Source organism: Megalops cyprinoides, chromosome 14, assembly GCF_013368585.1.
Source record: "Megalops cyprinoides isolate fMegCyp1 chromosome 14, fMegCyp1.pri, whole genome shotgun sequence".
Lineage (NCBI taxonomy): Eukaryota > Metazoa > Chordata > Actinopteri > Elopiformes > Megalopidae > Megalops > Megalops cyprinoides.
This window is the reverse complement of record NC_050596.1, coordinates 24,908,569-24,926,103: the sequence shown is the minus strand read 5'-3', so window position 1 is coordinate 24,926,103 and position 17,535 is coordinate 24,908,569. Positions and strand designations below refer to the sequence as shown.

At 50.0% G+C, this 17,535-nt stretch overlaps 1 protein-coding gene across 4 annotated transcripts in view; it reads left to right on the top strand.

Moving 5' to 3' along the window:
* satb2 (SATB homeobox 2) overlaps positions 1–17,011 on the top strand; it is a 48,165-nt gene extending 31,154 nt beyond the window's left edge. Inside the window, exons 6-13 of one of the 4 annotated variants that reach the window (XM_036545942.1) lie at positions 998–1,100; positions 2,175–2,225; positions 2,503–3,074; positions 4,028–4,240; positions 4,942–5,028; positions 6,443–6,595; positions 9,620–9,814; positions 16,412–17,011. In XM_036545942.1, coding sequence (XP_036401835.1) covers positions 998–1,100; positions 2,175–2,225; positions 2,503–3,074; positions 4,028–4,240; positions 4,942–5,028; positions 6,443–6,595; positions 9,620–9,814; positions 16,412–17,011 — 1,974 coding nt within the window. Of the gene's footprint in view, positions 1–997; positions 1,101–2,174; positions 2,226–2,502; positions 3,075–4,027; positions 4,241–4,941; positions 5,029–6,442; positions 6,596–9,619; positions 9,815–16,408 lie in introns of all 4 variants that reach the window. The other 3 variants (XM_036545941.1, XM_036545945.1, XM_036545944.1) reach the window with 3 other exon arrangements.
* The last annotated feature ends 524 nt before the right edge of the window (positions 17,012–17,535 follow it).

Sequence of the window (17,535 nt, the reverse complement as noted above, 5' to 3'; positions counted from 1 at the left end):
ATGCAAACACAATTCCAAGCACATTCACACACACGTATTTAAAAACAAATGCTACACGTAATTACCATTAGCCATAAATACACACATATTAACGTTTCTATTTTTGCTCATACATTTTGCCTCAGATGAGTGTGGGTTGCGCAGTGTGTCAGACACAGAGTCTCTTCTTCCTCTGCATTAATTGCCTGCTTTCTAAGGGCTGTGGCCATACAGTTATCATCCCCAGATTCTCAATGGGCCACAGCTGTCTGTCTTTGTGTGCATGTCCGTGTGTGCGTGTGTGTGTGTGTGTGTGTGTGTGTGTGTGTGTGTGTGTGTGTGTGTGTGCGTACTTCGTTATGCCTCACAAATGTGTGTGAATCTCCATGTGGCTGCGAAATTGTGGGCAAGATTTATAGATCTCAGCATGATGTGTGATGTATTTAAGTAGAAATATGTGTGTGGGTGTCAGTCCCCATACCAATCGCAAGCATGTGTGTGGCTTTGTTTGTCTCATTCTGTCTTCATCACCGGAATGAATCTGTGTGTGTGTGTGTGTGTGTGTGTGTGTGCAATCACAAGACTTTCTCTTTCCTGTTATATCCTTAAGGCTTTATCCATGAATCTGTGTGCGCGCCTGCGTCAGTGTGAGGCTGCATGCTAGTGCTTGTGTGCTACTGCTACTTGTTCGGCTTGAATCTTTTACCTGGGACGAGAGTTGCCGTTATGACGAGTTAGTGGGATTGAGACACCTGGCTTGTGTTGTGGGCATGGAGAGCAGGAGGTGGAATAGGTGAGGCTGGACAGTGCCATGTTCACTCAAACGCTAGTCTCTCCTCCTCCAATGCTCTACCCTCCCACCTCTTTCTCCACTGCCTCCTCTCTGGGTCTCTCTTTGCTCTTTATTCCAGTTCATCTTTCCTTCTCCCTCTCCCTGATTCTCTTGTCATCCCTCTCTCTCCCTCATCTGTTTGCTTCCTTCTGTCCCTCACGCTCTCTCTCTCTTTCCTGTTTCCAGAGTATGATCTCCTCCATTGTCAACAGCTCCTACTACGCCAACGTCTCCACTTCCAAGTGCCAGGAGTTCGGCCGTTGGTACAAGAAGTACAAGAAGATAAAAGGTCAGCCTCTGGGACTGCGACAGCAACCCGCTCTTTCACTGGCAAAGCCTCCGAGACACCAGCACACACCTGCTAAGGAATACACTGACTGACTCTGACTGACTTAATGATTCGCGGTCGACTTGCGACGTCTGGTTGATCGACACGCACCGCACCAGTGTGCCTGCCAAAACCGTTTAATTGACAGCCCGCGCAGCCAATCGGCAGGTTAGGCTGTGCGAGGTGGGAGGGGTCCTCTCCTGAGTTGACCCGACAGTGGCGTTGAGAGTGGGGGGTTGGAGTATCAGAGTTGACAGGCAGGGCTCTACACTGCATGGTTTACATTATCTCCTAATGTCTCCCTTAATATAGCAGTGGGAACTAAACGCTCCTCGGTCCTAATCAAAACCAGCGCTTCCTCCTCTCCAAACTCCGGGGTCCTCTTACACATCGCCATATATAGACTGCCCCCTGCTCCGCTGTTTTACCCTTTTAACTTCAAAATGGACTATTTTTTCCCCTCTATCCCCCCCCAAAAGCGGCATAATTACGCCGCACAGCAGATCAAAGTCGACACCAAACCCCAAACAGTGAAAAAAAGGAGATTCGCAAAATACCCGGCCCGCTGACAGAAAAAGGAGCGTTGGGTTACATAGCGCCTGCAGTATTAGTTCTGGTCTGTGCCTTCCAGAGAAAAACAGCCTCTGTGAGCCTCCAGATGTGAACCTGGAAGGAGGAGTAAGAGAGACAGAGGGAGAGCTACCACTGGCCCAATTTGCGTGACCGTTGAATATGATTGGCGAAAGCGCATGTCAGTCTTAGCACTTTCCGAGTTGTGATTGGGTTAAAATTTCAGGGCATGTCCCAGTTTCTTGCCCTGTGAAGAACTACTTGACTGAAAGTATCCTGAGTGAACCCACCAACCAGCACCCCCGTGCCAGTCCCCATTATCTGCTTGGATGATCCACAGATTTGTGTGCCCTGTGCGCTTAAGTGTGTGTATGTGTGTGTGTTTGTATGTGGTTGGTGTGGTCTATGGCTTTGTGTGTGTGTCCCTTGCCCTCTGTCTCACCTTTCCCCCTGTCTTTCATGCAGGGGATTACCTGGAGAAGATGTGGCCTGGACGGGAGAACTCTGAAATCAAAGGTGACTCACTATTTCTTGATATCGCAAGTGTAGATGCCCCCCCGTGCAGGTGAAATGGAGCAGTCCATCTGTCATTTGTTGGGAAAGCAATGATTCATAAAACCAAGACATAGGGTAAACCCTTAATGAGTAACATCAGTGTGGTGGAGAGGCGCATTGGTCGGCTGCTCCAGATTGCGCTCACTAGGGTGGAGTTCTGGCACAAGTGAGTGGAACTGTGGGAGAGAGCGCTCATCCACCTCACGGCTCACTCCCCTGTTCCTCGTGTCGCCCGCAGTGGAAAGGGACAGCCTGGCCGATTACTGCGTCCTGGGACAGCGGCCTCCCCCTCACCTGGCGAGCCTGGCCCAGCTGGGCTCCCTGGGGAGCGGCGGCGCCCTGGTGAAGGGGGCGTCGGGGGAGCCCCAGAACCCGTCACAGCAGCAGCAGCAGTCCCAGCAGCAGCAGCAGCAGCCCCAGCAGCCGTCGCCCCACGGCCAGCTCCACCACAGCCCCCCGCTGCGCGCCCAGGTGCCCCCGCCGGCCGCCCTGCAGCCGCTGCTCGCCCCCGGCGGCCTGCTGTCCCCGCAGCTCAGCCCACAGCTGGTGCGGCAGCAGCTGGCCATGGCCCACCTCATCAACCAGCAGCTGGCCGTCAGCCGCCTGCTGGCCCACCAGCACCCGCAGGCCCTCAACCAGCAGTTCCTCAACCACCCGCCCATCCCCCGCCCGGCCAAGGCCAGCGACCCCGGGGCCAACCCCTCCGCCGTGGAGGTCTCGCCCGACATCTATCAGCAGGTCCGCGACGAGCTCAAGAGGGCCAGCGTGTCGCAGGCCGTCTTCGCCCGGGTGGCCTTCAATCGCACACAGGTATCGCCCACCTCGATGTCTGCTGTGTTCGCTTTGATGTGAGGTGGCATGGTGTGGCTTGTGTGTGTGTGTGTGTGCGCGCGCCTGTGTGTGCGCACGCCTGTGTGTGTGTGTGTGTGTGAGAGAAGGGGTAGATCAGCTGCTAAAAGTACTGAGTACGTGTCATTCTAAATAAGATATACCAAACTGCACCAAAAGCCGTTCTGTATACATCTTCCTGTCTTTCTTTCTCTATTTCTCTCTCTCTGTCTCACACACACACTTACACCCTCTTGATAACCCTCAGAAATTCATGTCAGTCCTTTGCGCTCCAGTGCTTCAGTGAAGGGACTGCAGACATTAATGTGGAATTAAGTAGATATTGATGAAATATGCAGCGTGTTTTTAAGGATGGAGACAGCTGGCCCAGAATCGAGCTTTCACGCTGCCCCACTGATCTACATTCGGTCGCTCCACATGACCGCAGCTGCTGACCTTTTTACACAGCTACCTACAACAAAGGTTAGAGCGCCCTGTGGTCACTGAACGAGTGTCAGTGGTGGGAATCACTCCTCTGTAGCCCCAGCCGCTCTGCACTACCATGTCCTACTATGGTCTTCTTCATCCTTCAGCTCAGCTCCGAGAGATCACACTCCCTTCCCACTTACAGTTTCCCCTCTCCCGTTCACACGCCCCCCCCATCCCCCACCCCACAGCAGCAGGCACACCTGGCCTATTGAGTCTTTGCAAATCTGAATTCCGCCCCATTAGATCCCGAATGGAGCGTTCCTTGTAGTGGGTGGAAGATGTTCTCAGAGGCAGGGGGATGAGTTTTTGCAGGTGAAGTGTGTGTGCTTGAGTGTGTGTGTGTGTGTGATGGATCCTCTTGTACTTCCTTTCTTTGTGTGTGGGCTGCACTCAATCCGTGTGTGTGTGTGTGTGCGCGCGCGCGCATGTGTGTGTGTGTCTCTTAGGGCTTGCTCTCTGAGATCTTGCGGAAGGAGGAGGACCCCCGCTCAGCCTCCCAGTCCCTGCTGGTCAACCTCAAGGCCATGCAGAACTTCCTCAACCTCCCTGAGGCCGAGCGTGACCGAATTTACCAGGAGGAGCGCGAGCGGAGCATGAACCCCCCTGTGGGCCTGCCCCCCACCACCACCTCTAACCCCGGGGGCCCCCGCCTCACACAGGTAACCCCCACGAGCAGGAGCCTCCTTTCCTTCCCGCCTCACAGAGCAAGGCCTGTGTGCTTGACTGCCTGGCTTTTGGCATTTTTGCTTGTTTGCGAGTGTATCCCATTTTAGCCCCTCTGTCTGCATTTTTCTTTCTCTGCTGCCATATTTCAGTGTATTTGCTTTGGGCTGTCTAAGCTTGTTATCTCTGTATACCTGTCTCGGTGTTGTCTTATTTGTTTTGTCATCTACTACCATCTATAGACATGGAAATTGGAATGGAATATTTCTGAGGCATGTCTGAGACTGAGACAGGCATGGAACATGTCTGCAGTGAGTGTCATGGCGTACTCGGTGTGTGCAGGGTACTCTTTATATGTATGGTCTGTGCATGAACATACCATCATTGCTATCAGCTAGGTTCAAGGGAACCTAGAGATATCACTAAATCAGTCCACCCCTTCTGAGGGTAACTGGAATTGTAGTTAAACAACTGAAATATTTTCCATAGATTTTCAAGATTTTCCATATCCACCTGTATACATAGTCAGATATCTTTTTTTTTTCTTAGAAAATTTGTGGGAGAGAGAATCACAGTCTCCAAAATGACTGCTGTATAGAATGGATTAGTTACAACTGCATTACAAAGCAGTTCCATATAGCTGATAAATGTACAGAATTTGAATAATACTAACATAACACCATGCCACCCAATCCAGATGGTGTGGGAGAGAAACCTCGATGAAAAGTTAACCCCTGAAGCATGGGCGTCTATTCGGAAAAATAAGCCCAAAATCTCAAACTCGGTGAGAATTAAATTAATATACTATACACCTGTCCACTGAATATACCCAACACTGAGAACATCAAACAAACCAAGTAAAATCAGTTCCGTTGGCATAGTTACAACAGTCAATTGGGGAATCTATTCACATAACCAGGACTGTCCAAACCCAAAGATATCAGCTAATGCTGATGCATTATCCACTATCAAGGAAGTGTGGTGTTCTGTAGAGGAAAACTCTTCATCACAAAATCAATTAACTTCGTAAAGGATTCCATAATATTCCCTTTCTTATGTGTTTTTCTTATTATAAGCAATATTTTCATGTTGTCTTTGTCTGAATATCTTTTTTCTTTGTACAGTTTTACCTATTGAAAGACAAATTGAAATCATGTGCTGGAAAAATGGCTGCTATAGAAGAAAGCTGTTCTTATGATAATGCTTGTGAAAATTACTCTAATACAATTTCATATGAAGACAATCTTAAAATCAGAAAATAAGTAAACGTTTTTACATTATGGTGGTAAACTGAAAAGCAGGGGTAGATGACTGTGGTCCTACAGTACTGGAGATGATTTCTGGTTTTTGTTCCCTCCATCCAGTCTTAATTACATAATTGGATCAGTTATTACACTAAACTAATACGGGTGATTCGGTCTGAACGGTGAAATGCTGAGTACCTCGAACACATGGTCACCTGCGTAAATTCAGCAGAATAATTAATCCAATTTTGTGATTAAGGGCTTGGGTGGAACAGAAACCAGAAACGTTTCTGGCACCCCAGGAACAGGGATGCCTACCCCATGTCCTAAGGTGTGCATTTTTGAAGGAATGTAAAACAGATATCGAAGTAGATTGTTCAAGTGCAAAGCCTCCAGTAACTTGAAAAACCAGTTGAGAAATATCCACCATATCTAGTTATGTCAGTATATTACAAAGGGACCATAACAAATGCACATAGAGAGAATATTTGGGTGATGTATTAAAAGTATACATACATTCCTACATAGGACTGTCTTTAGGACATGTGGTTCGTGATGAGCATAGTCTGTCACCAGGACCATGTTCGTAATTTTTTCTTGCATGAAGGAGGTATTTGTGTATTATTATGTCTGTATGTATTCATCTCATGATCATTTATCTATACGAATGTGCTTGTACTTGTATGTGCCTGTTGTGTAACCTCAGACACCGTATCAAATTCAGCAAAAATTAATGTGCTACAACTTAAAGAAAAACTGAAAATTAGATGCAAGAAATAAGTACCATCCAGCAGAAATATATTTTGACAGTCCTTGTGATATATACTCCATGATGCACACCCCTTCTTTCTCACCGTCTCTCTGTCTCTTAATGACTGCCCACCAATGTCCTTGACACTTTCTGCCTCCCCTCTCTTACCTCCTCTCTCTGATCCCCTTGGTCTCCTCCATAAGCCGAAGCCCCCTGGCCCTGCCCCTGAGCTGCCCCTTAAATTGGAGTCCCTGGTCAACATCACCTCAGCCATCTATGACGAGATCCAGCAGGAGATGAAGAGGGCCAAGGTTTCCCAGGCTCTCTTCGCGAAGGTGGCTGCCAACAAGAGTCAGGTAAGTCTGTTAGGAGCTACTGACACATCCATTTACAAGTCAAGTAATCAGACAGGCCACTCAGTGAGCTTGATATCAGTTTTTACAGCTACAGGCTATTTGCTTACCATTTTAAAGACATTATAACATGGTCTTGGCAGCAAGCTTGCACCTCCTTGTGACCTGCACAGTGCAGTGTGCGTGACCTTTTGGATGTATTCCCATTCGGTGTGAAAGCTGAGACAATGGGATGACTTAGTGTTGAAGTACCATTCATTATGATAAGTACCTGGCAGCGCTCATCCACATATTAAAACACATGGGAAATAGGTTAAGAACAGTAAGCACTGGAGAAGGGGAGAGGAGGGTATTTGGGGCTCACATTTCTCTTGGTCCTCAAGTAGTGCGATTCTTTTAACGGAGTTTGGGGGGGAGGGAGGGGGGTGGTTGCTTCTCCCTTCTCCTCCGAAACTGCGGTATCTGATTGTCAGTCCGCTCTGCGGAGCGAAACGCGGCGTGCCATCATGTCTCCGCAAGCAGATAAACAATACAGGCAGTCCCGGGCACAACAAGAGATAAAAAGGCATGCCTGCATGGCAGAGGGGGGAGAGCCGGTTTACACTGCAGATCATCATCAAAGGCCCTGCAAATGCGTTCCATACCCCCGACCCCGGCTCTGTTTACATCGAGTTTAGGGATCGCTTTGTGCCGCGTGAGTCATGGTGGAGATCTTTATCGAGGAGGGGAACCTTCTATTTTATTACCCGCACCACAGCCATTGTTATGATTAATATGTACACATCTCAGTCCTCTTCACAGAGCTTGATTTTTAGAAGGGTGCAGCAAAGTGACAATTGCCCCATATGTTTTCCTCTTTATCTCCCCCCTCTTGCTGAAGTTGCTGGTAATTTGAAAAATAGGGGAAAGAGTTCTATGGACACGTGTGGGATTGTAATCTGGGGTTATTGTGAACAGATTTTTCATGCAGTGAAGGGATGAGGCGGACAGAAAGAAGGCTGTGTGGAATAGCGGTTAAAGATTTCATTGCTGGGGAGGGAAGAGCCTGAGTCAGAACTCTGTATTTATGTTCTTGGTTTGATTACCATAAAGTTTTCTTAACGAAGGATGGTGCTGGGAGACCAGGAGAGCTGTTGGCAGAGACACGGCTACATATGAAATTATTGTATAGTATACATAAATTGCACAAGTGTGTAACCAGTTCCTCCAACTGGAGTTAGCCAATTAAAAAAAAGTGGCATGGTGGCAATCAGTTGCTCCTACTTTCACATCCCCTCCAGTTAAATGCCAAAACCTTCGACTTGTGTGTTTTTTTTCTGGTAACTCCCAAACACTTTAAGTAGTTTAGCACAACAGGGGAACATGTATGAGGGTCCACAGGTGTATTCCAACCCCCCTCCCCTTCCTTCTGCCACTTGTGTCTCTGTGAGAGTGTGACTCTGTGGGAGAGTGTGTGTGTGTGCGCGTGCACGTGTGTGTGTGTGTGTGTGTCTGTGAGTGCCAGATTGGGGTATGGTCTCATAAGATAGGGTCTGAAGGGGGGTTACAGCTCAGTGCCCCCATCTGCCGCAGCTGGCCGGCCCCCTCCCTTGAGAAGGAGGGGTGGGAGGGGGGGGGAGAGAGGGAGCGAGAGCACTGATCAGGTTATTAACACTGCACGCCAGAGGAAGCTGTGAGCACACAACAGCTGGTGTCAGAGTCTGGACCAGTCTAGCAGAGATAATCAAATCTTTCCCCTCTCTCTTTCCCTTCCCTCGCTTACTCTCTCTCCATCTACTGGTCTTTTTTTTTTCCCCCTCACTTCCACTTTCTGCTCTCTCTTTGCCTCTCTGACTCACAGTGATGTCCGCCCTTCCCCTTACTCTCTGTTGTGTGCACTTTCAGCTCAGCCCAAACGCCTCGCTCCACACTTTATCGTGTTAGCCATTGCCAGAAGGTCACTTGTGTCACTTGCTGTAGTGCTGTGCCACAGTATTGATACAGATTTATATAAAAACCCTCGTGCGCACAGTGTGTAGTATCATATACACATTAACATGTGTAATATTTATCCGAAATAATGAGAGCACAGGGTTTCCGGGCATAAAATCTAAAAACCGAAACATTCACTGACATCGCTGCTGCATCCTACTGGCCAGGCAGAAGGGGGTTTTTTTGGCCTTGAGGGCCACTGGTCCTGACGAATAGCAGGAGAAACAATCAGTCTGATGGCTTGCCGATGTGCTGTGCAGAGAGCAGTTGGTGTTTCCAGCGGCAGCAGTGAGCGGAATCGGTCTACGCAGTATGCGGACGCAGTCTGTGCCAACTACGTCTCCTGCTCCAACGCGTGCCGAGCACAGCTGTGTGCTCGAAGCGCTCGGTGCACAGTCAGCAGTGGAGTGCAGAGGGACTTCTTCACAAGGTCTATGGGTTAAACTTTGAGATGCCAACAGTCACAGTACCATAGGAGCCCAAACACACAAATGTGTTTTGCTGTAGAAGAAGTGTAGGATCACATTACATTATTGTCACTTAGCAGACGCTTTTAACCAGAGTGACTTACATAAGGAACACTTGTTACATGTTATCCATTTACACAGCTCAATATTTCGGCAATTGTGGATTAAGTACCTTGCCCAAGGGTACAGCAGCAGTACCACAGTGGGGGCTTGAAACAACAACCTTTCAGTTACAACGCCTGCTCCTTACCATTACGCCACTATGCGGGGGTGGCAGTGTAGCATAGTGGTAAGGTGCAGGGCTTGTAACCAAATAGTTGCTGGTTCAATTGCCTGCTGGGGAACTGCTGCTGTACCTTTGGGCTGGGTACTTGACCCAGCATTGCCTCAGCAAATATCCAGCTGTATAAATGGCTAACATGTAAAAACTGTAACATACGTAAGTCGCTCTGGGTAAAAGTGTCTGCTAAATACCAATAATGTAATGTAAAGTGGGGCCGGGCCCCACTGCCGCCTGTGTGAAAAGCTCTGTTAAAAGACACGTCTCTCTCTTCCTCCTCCTCCTCCTCTTCGTCCTCCTCCTTCGCAGGGCTGGCTGTGTGAGCTGCTGCGCTGGAAGGAGAGCCCGAGCCCCGAGAACCGCACGCTGTGGGAGAACCTGTGCACCATCCGCCGCTTCCTCACCCTGCCGCAGGCCGACCGCGACCTGGTGTACGAGGAGGAGTCCCGGCACCACCACAGCGAGAGGCTGCACACCGTGCTGCACCTGCCCACTGACCCGCAGGTGAGGCCGGGCCCCGGTACCGAGCCGCTGGAGGGACGCAGTGTACATTGTGGCAGCAAACAGCAGGCCTATTATTGCTGTCAAAGACGGCGTGTTACAAATGGTCACGCAGAGTGCGCCCATTTAAAATCTCCAATCGCATAATGTTTACAATGTCCAAAAACACAGGAATGCATGCCAGTGTAACTAACTTAAAAAAAGAGATCCGGTTAACTTACTGATTAATCAACAAACTGGTTGATTGTACAGTAACATAAGTAATCAATTTCTTAGGCATATATACCACACATACACACACACACACACACACACAGGCTTACAGACTTACTGTAACACCCTGGTCTCTCCACCCTCTGCTGCAGCTCATTTCAGTGTTATGCGTGTGGTGCTGCACTGAGGCCCCTGTGGAGTTAGACTGCCAGGGCCTGCCCTGCGTGCTACCATCCCACTCAGTGTAATAAGCCCCGCGCTGGCCCACACAGCCCCCCACCCCTCACTTCCAGCACCTCTGATTAAATTGACTTTCCACACTGGCAGCCAGAGTCATTACTGTTGCAGAGCGAGGACCCACATGCGTGCACACATATACAAACACACCGCTACTGTTTCTCACTCATTTATTTCACCCTGTCCACACTCCTGATTTTCAGACTGATGCAGCGGGACTCTTTCCCACCCTTCCCTTTCCCTATGTCCCCTTCCCTCCCTCAGACACTCAGTCCTCTCACCCTTTTCTTTCCCTCTTTCCCTTGGTCTCTCTTTTGCCCTCCTTCCCTCTGTCTCTCCCGCTCTCGGTTGTCTTCTCCCCATCTCCCTTCCCTCTCTCTCGGTGGTGTAAACAGTCTTTTTGGCAGCGTGGCTGATGAGGTCTCAGTGCCCTGGGGAGGAAATGCCCCATTATACCCCGGGGTCCCCACCCTGACACTGCCCGACCGCTTAGCCACCGCGGTCCCGATATTAATAATCACAGGAAGAGAACACACACTGCGGTTTCGGAGGGCGTTTGGTTTTTCAGCAGAGCACAGGCCTTGATCACCTGAGCTGAAGCGCACCGTCAGCGGCTGCTGCTAATGAGCGTGAGGGGTCTGCTTCAACGTGTGTCGCAGTGTGCCAGGGAGAAGAGGACATTCAGCAGAGCTTTCGCGAACTGCACTAACCCTCTAATATGGGCGGTGTGCTCAGAAAGGGAAACACATCTATTTGAGGCCTTGTCCACATGTTGGAGTGGAGCACAGAGCAGGCATAGTCATTAATAATATCCCTCTCCATTCTGGGGCCTGTACCAAATGCAGAAACCTCAAAGACATCAAGCCAGGGAACCCTGTGTCGGGCTAATGCACAGTTTCATAACAATGAGCTGCTTGAAGAGGGGTAGGGCGCTTGGCGGTTCTGTAATTGATTCTCCTCTGCAAATCAAGAACCGCTTTGAACACGTACTGTACACGAGAGAATCCAGTCATGCACTCTGACACGGTTTACCAGATGGTCACATGTACAACACAGACCCTGTAACCGTAGGCCTTACCCTCACATGATACGCGTGTCATGGAATTAGTGATTTGTTTGGAGGGTAGCCTTGTCCAGATTCACGCAGAGCTTGTATATATTCTGATGTGCGGAGTGCTGTATATTGGACTGAGCTCACTCGTTTTCTAATGATCTTGGATCAGTTATCAGCAAGGGAGTACCTCCTATAAAGAGGTGAGATTCTAGGTAGGGCATGTTAGCTCAGGTTACTGTCAGGCTGTAACCCTCGATTTGAAACCCTGATCTTAAGACCAGTGTCCTAACCAGACAGCCCATTCATAAACAGTAACAAGGTACTGCACTCTTTGGGCTTCAGAATGAAAGTTCTGTCGCTGCCCTGTTGAACCTAAAGAATAGCTTTGAATGCAGGTGTTTGTAAAGGTTCATGAGCAGTGAGACATTTATGTGTTAGATCATTACTACCTTTGCTATGGACTATACATGGAAACATTGTAACAGACACGCCTTCAAAGCTGAAACACTTTATAGACCAGCCGTCCTGTGAATGTTTACACAGGGAGGCCGTCGGAGGAACTTTTAAGCAGCGTTACCGGAACCATTTAGCAGAAACAGGAAAGAACGCTTGAGTGCGGGATCTCGCCACTGATTAATAAATCTCGGCTACTGCTGTCGAGCTGACATTCATGGGAACTTCACAGCGATACTCTCACTCTTTGTGCGCGTGCCACGACACGCCTGAAGACAAGAGCTGCCGCAAGGGCCCTGCTCTCTCTCTGAGCTGCGCAGGGCCGCAGATGGTGCAGTGCGTGTCTGCGCAGGGACAGCAGCCAATCCTGTGGGAGTAATCAGTGACAGATTAATGTGGCTGAGTAAAGCGGAGCACGTATGGCAACACGGGGCTCCTCGGATCCGCTGCAGCGGAATTCCCGCTTCCCCCTGCTCCTGCTTCGTGTAAGCAGACGGCGGAGAGGGAGCCAAGGCTACCTGTGGAACTCGACAGGCGTGTTGGAGCGATGCTAAGCTAACATTCACAGAGCTGTGTGCTTATGGCTTCTGCACCAAAGCACTGACGCTGCATCAGATTGAGATTTTTTTTTTTCTCAAATCAGAGTCAGTCAGAGCCAAGATCTGGATTAGGTATGCACATCCTTGATCATTTATCAGGAGCACATAGTCTCCAAAGCAGAGGACGTAATGCGGGGGGGGGGGGGGGGGACATGCCTAAACATGCCTCAATCCGGAATCAACCCCACAACCAAGGCTTCTAAACACATTGTGTAAAGGACAACAAGTAACAGTATTATGAGGAATAACATTTGTGGTCCTCATTTGGTAAGACCGTACCCTGTCACCCTGAGGTCCCTCTGATTTGGACGCATGAGACAGACCCCCAGCTAGCTGTGGGGCCAGTCGCCGCCATCCAAATGGCACAAGGACAGAGCCTGCAGGGCCCCAGCCCAGTCAGCTCTCCTGGGACTCCCGCCAAGCCGAGACTCTCCCTCCCTTCCCTTCGTTTTTTTTTTTGTGTTTTAATAAATAAGCATCTTAGGAAGGAAGCTGTGGTCGCACCATTAACACATTCCTCTGTTCCTCTGACACAAAGCCGAGCGGAGAGAGGCTGCAGAGGACATAAAGCAGCTAAAAATAACGTCCCCCCCGACCAAGGCACCCAGCGCGGCTCAGCCCAGGACATGCAGCGGGGAGGGAGGGACTGACCCGGAGGGAGGGAGAGGAGAAAGAGAGGAGAAAGACACACTACAGGGGAGGGAGGAAGGGGTGGGGAGCCCTGGAGAAGCTTTGAGGATGGAAGTTTTGGGTGGTGGTGGTGGTGGTGGTGGTGGGGTACGTGTCGCGTGTCACCCCCACCCCCCACATTTGGCCTTGTGGGAGGGCCCCTCAGAGTGTGGATGGCTTGCCGTTGTCTTTTTTTTTTTTTTTTTAGCTCCAGTAAGGAAGGGCCCCTCCCCAGATCAACCCCCCAACGATTCCCCCCACCCACATCCCACACCCCCTCGGCTCCAGCCAGCCTGCCACCACAGACCACACATGTCTCCCAGCTGTAGCTCTAGAGCAAAGTCCCTTATACACACACACACACACACACACAGCTACACTGTCATGCAGTTCTACGCACTGACAAAATTCCTATTAATACAGCAGCGAGTCCCACACACTTGACCTTACAGCGCATAGCCACACTTCCCCACTGCAGACAGGCAGTCTGCTTCAGTCTCACCCCAGTCCTAGTACTTAGGCCTAGTTGCCACATCCAGGAACTGGCCTGTATAAAGACCATGTTTCAATACAGTACTTATTTTAGAGCCGCGGTGTGGGGGGGAGTGGTCAAGCCTCTGGACTTCAGAGCGGAGTGCTTGTAGGCTTTGCCCAGGCAGTGGACAGCACTGCTGCTATGACACCCTGTCTCAGCCTGAACCCAAAGCCCAGCGGTCGGCCCTGAGTGCACGCGCGTGCATGCCATTAGTTCTCCGGGTCAGCGCCTCTTCTCCTCCTCCGAGCGCCGGGGACCCTCTTAATTAGTCCTGGGCCTGAAGGAGGCGCGGGGCAGGGACAGCGTCGCGTTTCTTCATGAGTGACCTAGCACAAGTTTTACTTATTCATCATTATTTCCTCCTCATATTTATACGTATTTAGCAGTAAGTGCGGGCCCTCTGCTCATTTGTCAGGCCCAGCCCTGATGAATAATTTCTGCATTGTTTTTGCTAAATTGGATGCCGCGCGGTGCGGATGTGTGTGCGCCGGACCCTGCCCTGTGCATTGAGACCCTCGGAGCGCTGGGGTAGAAGGGGAGTTGAGGCGCTGCTCCCTCTCTCCCTCACTCTCTCCTGTCTCTCTCTCTCACTCATTTTCTCTTTCTTTCTCTCCACTCTCCACCTAGTTCCAGTTCTCTCTTTGCTTCAGTCTTTATCTCTCTCTCTTTTTCTGTCATCACTCACTCTATCCTTCAGGTCCTTTAGGACCTCCCTCCACCCTGACACACACACAAACACACACACACACACACACACACACAAGAACACACACACACCCTGACTCACTCCCCAGGCACAGGGACGCAAAATAACAGCACACTCCGATTTACACGAGAGATGAAGCCACGCAGAAAAGCCAAAATGCGTCTTTGAGATCATTACATATTTATCTGCGTGTTAATGGCGCCTCTGATAGCGATGCACTGTCCCTCTTCCCTCCCTCATGGGGTCCGGCTCCACCCTCGGGGGGGACCAGCCCTCATTAAGGATCGTTAGAATCTTTTATATTTTATAATTCTTCACATTTTTTTCCCCACTGTAGTTTGCCTTGAGTTTTGCATGAAAAAAACATTCTAATGCGATGCACTCAACATGTCCACAGTGAGAATTTAAAAAGAGGGAACAGTCTTGAGGAGCACTAAACTTAATGATATCATGAGAACTTTGTCCAAAATGCACTTTGTGGTTAGGCATGTATTGTGTGGCGTGAATTACTGACGCATACCCAAGGGTAAAAGTAGACAGACGGAGGGGCAGAGTTTATGGCTTTTGCAGGGGACAGAGCTGATTGGGAGAGTGATTGAGTCACTCATAACCCTTTTCATTAATATCCTTCCATGCTGGTGAAGGATCAGGAGAGGTTTTGTGGCTTTTTGATGCACTTCAGCATACTTGGTCCCGGGGTGTAAAACCTGAACAACCATGGTGGCTCAGTCTCTTCTCAGCCTCTGGCAAGATCGCTCGATTGTGAAAGAGAGCAGGCCTATCTTCTATCTCTGGGCACTGAAAAGCTGGGCAACAAATTCCAAAAAAATCTCCACATGCTTTTTTGAAGGAACCCAGAAACAAGACTGCAGCAGTGACTCCAGAGAAATTTGTTCTGGGACATAATCCAGGGTGTCAGCATTTGTGCTCCTAGGGACCTCTTTGTTATGTGTGTGGGCGATTGTGTGTGTGTGTGTGTGTGTGTGTGTGTGTGTGTGTATTGTCCCCAAGATCAGGAATGACAGAGTTGTGAAGGGACACAGACAGAAGGGTTAGAACCTGTGTGTCCTTTGTTTCCTTAGAGTGTCTTTTTCTCTGTCGCTCTCTCATGCAAAGAGCCAATCTACAAAGCAGCTGTTTGTTTCAAAACAACATAAAAAAAGATAATAAACAGGAGGGACAGAGTGAGAGAGAGAGAGACACAGAAAAAATATATATAAATATATGTGAGGCCTACACACTTCCTGAAAGCGCCTAGTCCTACCAGCCCCCATAACAGAATTCTCAAATATTTTCTGGTCTGGCCTGACCTCAATATTATTTGAAAAATACCCTGTTATTATTGAAGAGAAAAAAAAAGAATTACTATTATCTTTATGTGGGTCCTTTAATTTTAATGTACCACAGATTTATAGCTTAGCATACCAGGACTAAGGCAGTCTGCACTCCACCCTCGTAATAAACCCAGCAGGGTAGCGCGACAGTCGGTCATAGTGAGCTTTGAGATGTTGCACCTTCCAGCTTCTTTTTCTCCCTGCCCCCCCCCCCCCCCCCCACATCCCCACCCCCACCCCCACCCCACCACATTCATTAGAGACAAAGGGAAAATGGCGGTCTCAGACAAAGTCACACATCTGCCATCTGTTCGTGATGCCAGTTTTGAATCGTTCTCATGTACCGTGTACTGCACAAAGCTTCAGCAATGGCGTGTCATTGTTATCATCGTGAATGTTTTGCTCATGATCATCTAATCATTTAGTAGAGGATGCAGCACCATGTCCTGTTGCCTCATGCGGTTTTCACTCGTTGTGAGGAAGACAAATGTAAGGTCAAAATATTAACAATCAGACCTGACATATGGTTAAATAAATTAGATTGCTGTTGAGCAACAGCAAATATGTAGGTTTCACCATTCATCCTTTATGCTGTAGATTTGCAATCCTTCGCAGTGTGTGCTTGTGAGCACTACCCTACCGTTCAATTCAAATAAATTTAAATTCATTTTAAATGGTAACCTTTGTTCTGCAGTTCAATGAATTGCGACCCGACAGGACTTTGTTGGATGAAGTATAGGTAACCAGTAATTCTGGGTCAGTCTTTCCTCAATAATCAGTTCGATACTTATTTTCAGCAGGCACTGCACAGACAGCCCCCCCAGCCCCTGAAGGACCACTCTCCTATGCGTGAGGACCCCTTGCCCGTCTCCATGCCTGGCCCGGGCAGTGAAGAGAGCCAGCAGGCAGGGGGCAGCTCAGCCAAGAGGCCCCGCTCGCGCACCAAGATCTCCCTGGAGGCGCTGGGCATTCTGCAGAGCTTTATCCAGGACGTGGGCCTGTACCCAGACCAGGAGGCCATCCACACGCTGTCGGCCCAGCTGGACCTGCCCAAGCACACCATCGTCAAGTTCTTCCAGAACCAGCGCTACCACGTCAAGCACCACGGCCGGCTGCGGGAGCCGGGCGAGGGAGAGGGCGGAGGCGTGGACGTGGCCGAGTACCGTGACGAGGAGCTGCTCTCGGGCTCCGAGGACGCCGAGTCCGGCGAGGATGGCCACGAGGAGATCTACGGGGCGGAGTCGGGCGCGGGCAGTGCTGCCGCCGCCGCCGCCGCCACCGGGCCCCAAGAGGAGGGAAAGGACAAGGGCCACCTGCTGACCCCGGCTGCCCGCCCCAGCTCCTTGCCCCCCTCCAACACCTCCCCCGGCCCCCGGGATGGCAGCGAGCACCAGAGATAATGCGGTCACCGCTCAGCAGGGGGGGGGCAGAAGGGTGGGGTTAGGAGTGGGAGATGGGAGGGGCGGGAGGGGGTCAGAGATTTAATACTAAAGATTCCAAGAGGGGGTACAGGACCAAGTGAGGAGGGACTCTAGGGGAAATATGGCCGGTGGGAGACAGGCAGAGGCAGATTGACAAGGGGCACAATGGAGACTGTTCACTGACTGAGTGGAGGGCCAAGGCGGTGAAAACACAATGCCATATCTCAGGACCATGTTACAGGGATGCGCTATGAGTGAGGGACACAGGGAGTGCCTGTAAGAGGCAGGACTGTCTAAAAAAAAACTGCAGTTTTACAAAAAGGAGAGGGAGGACAATAAACAAACAGTGGCAGTGGACACGGACCATCATCAGAGGACTGTGGAAACGAGCCGATCTGAACTCCAGTAAACCACAGAGGAGGCCAGCCCACGCACCTTTCTGACCAATGGCTTCTTCTCTCACTAAACCTTGCCTCGTCCACCCAGTTAAAAAAAAAAATCCC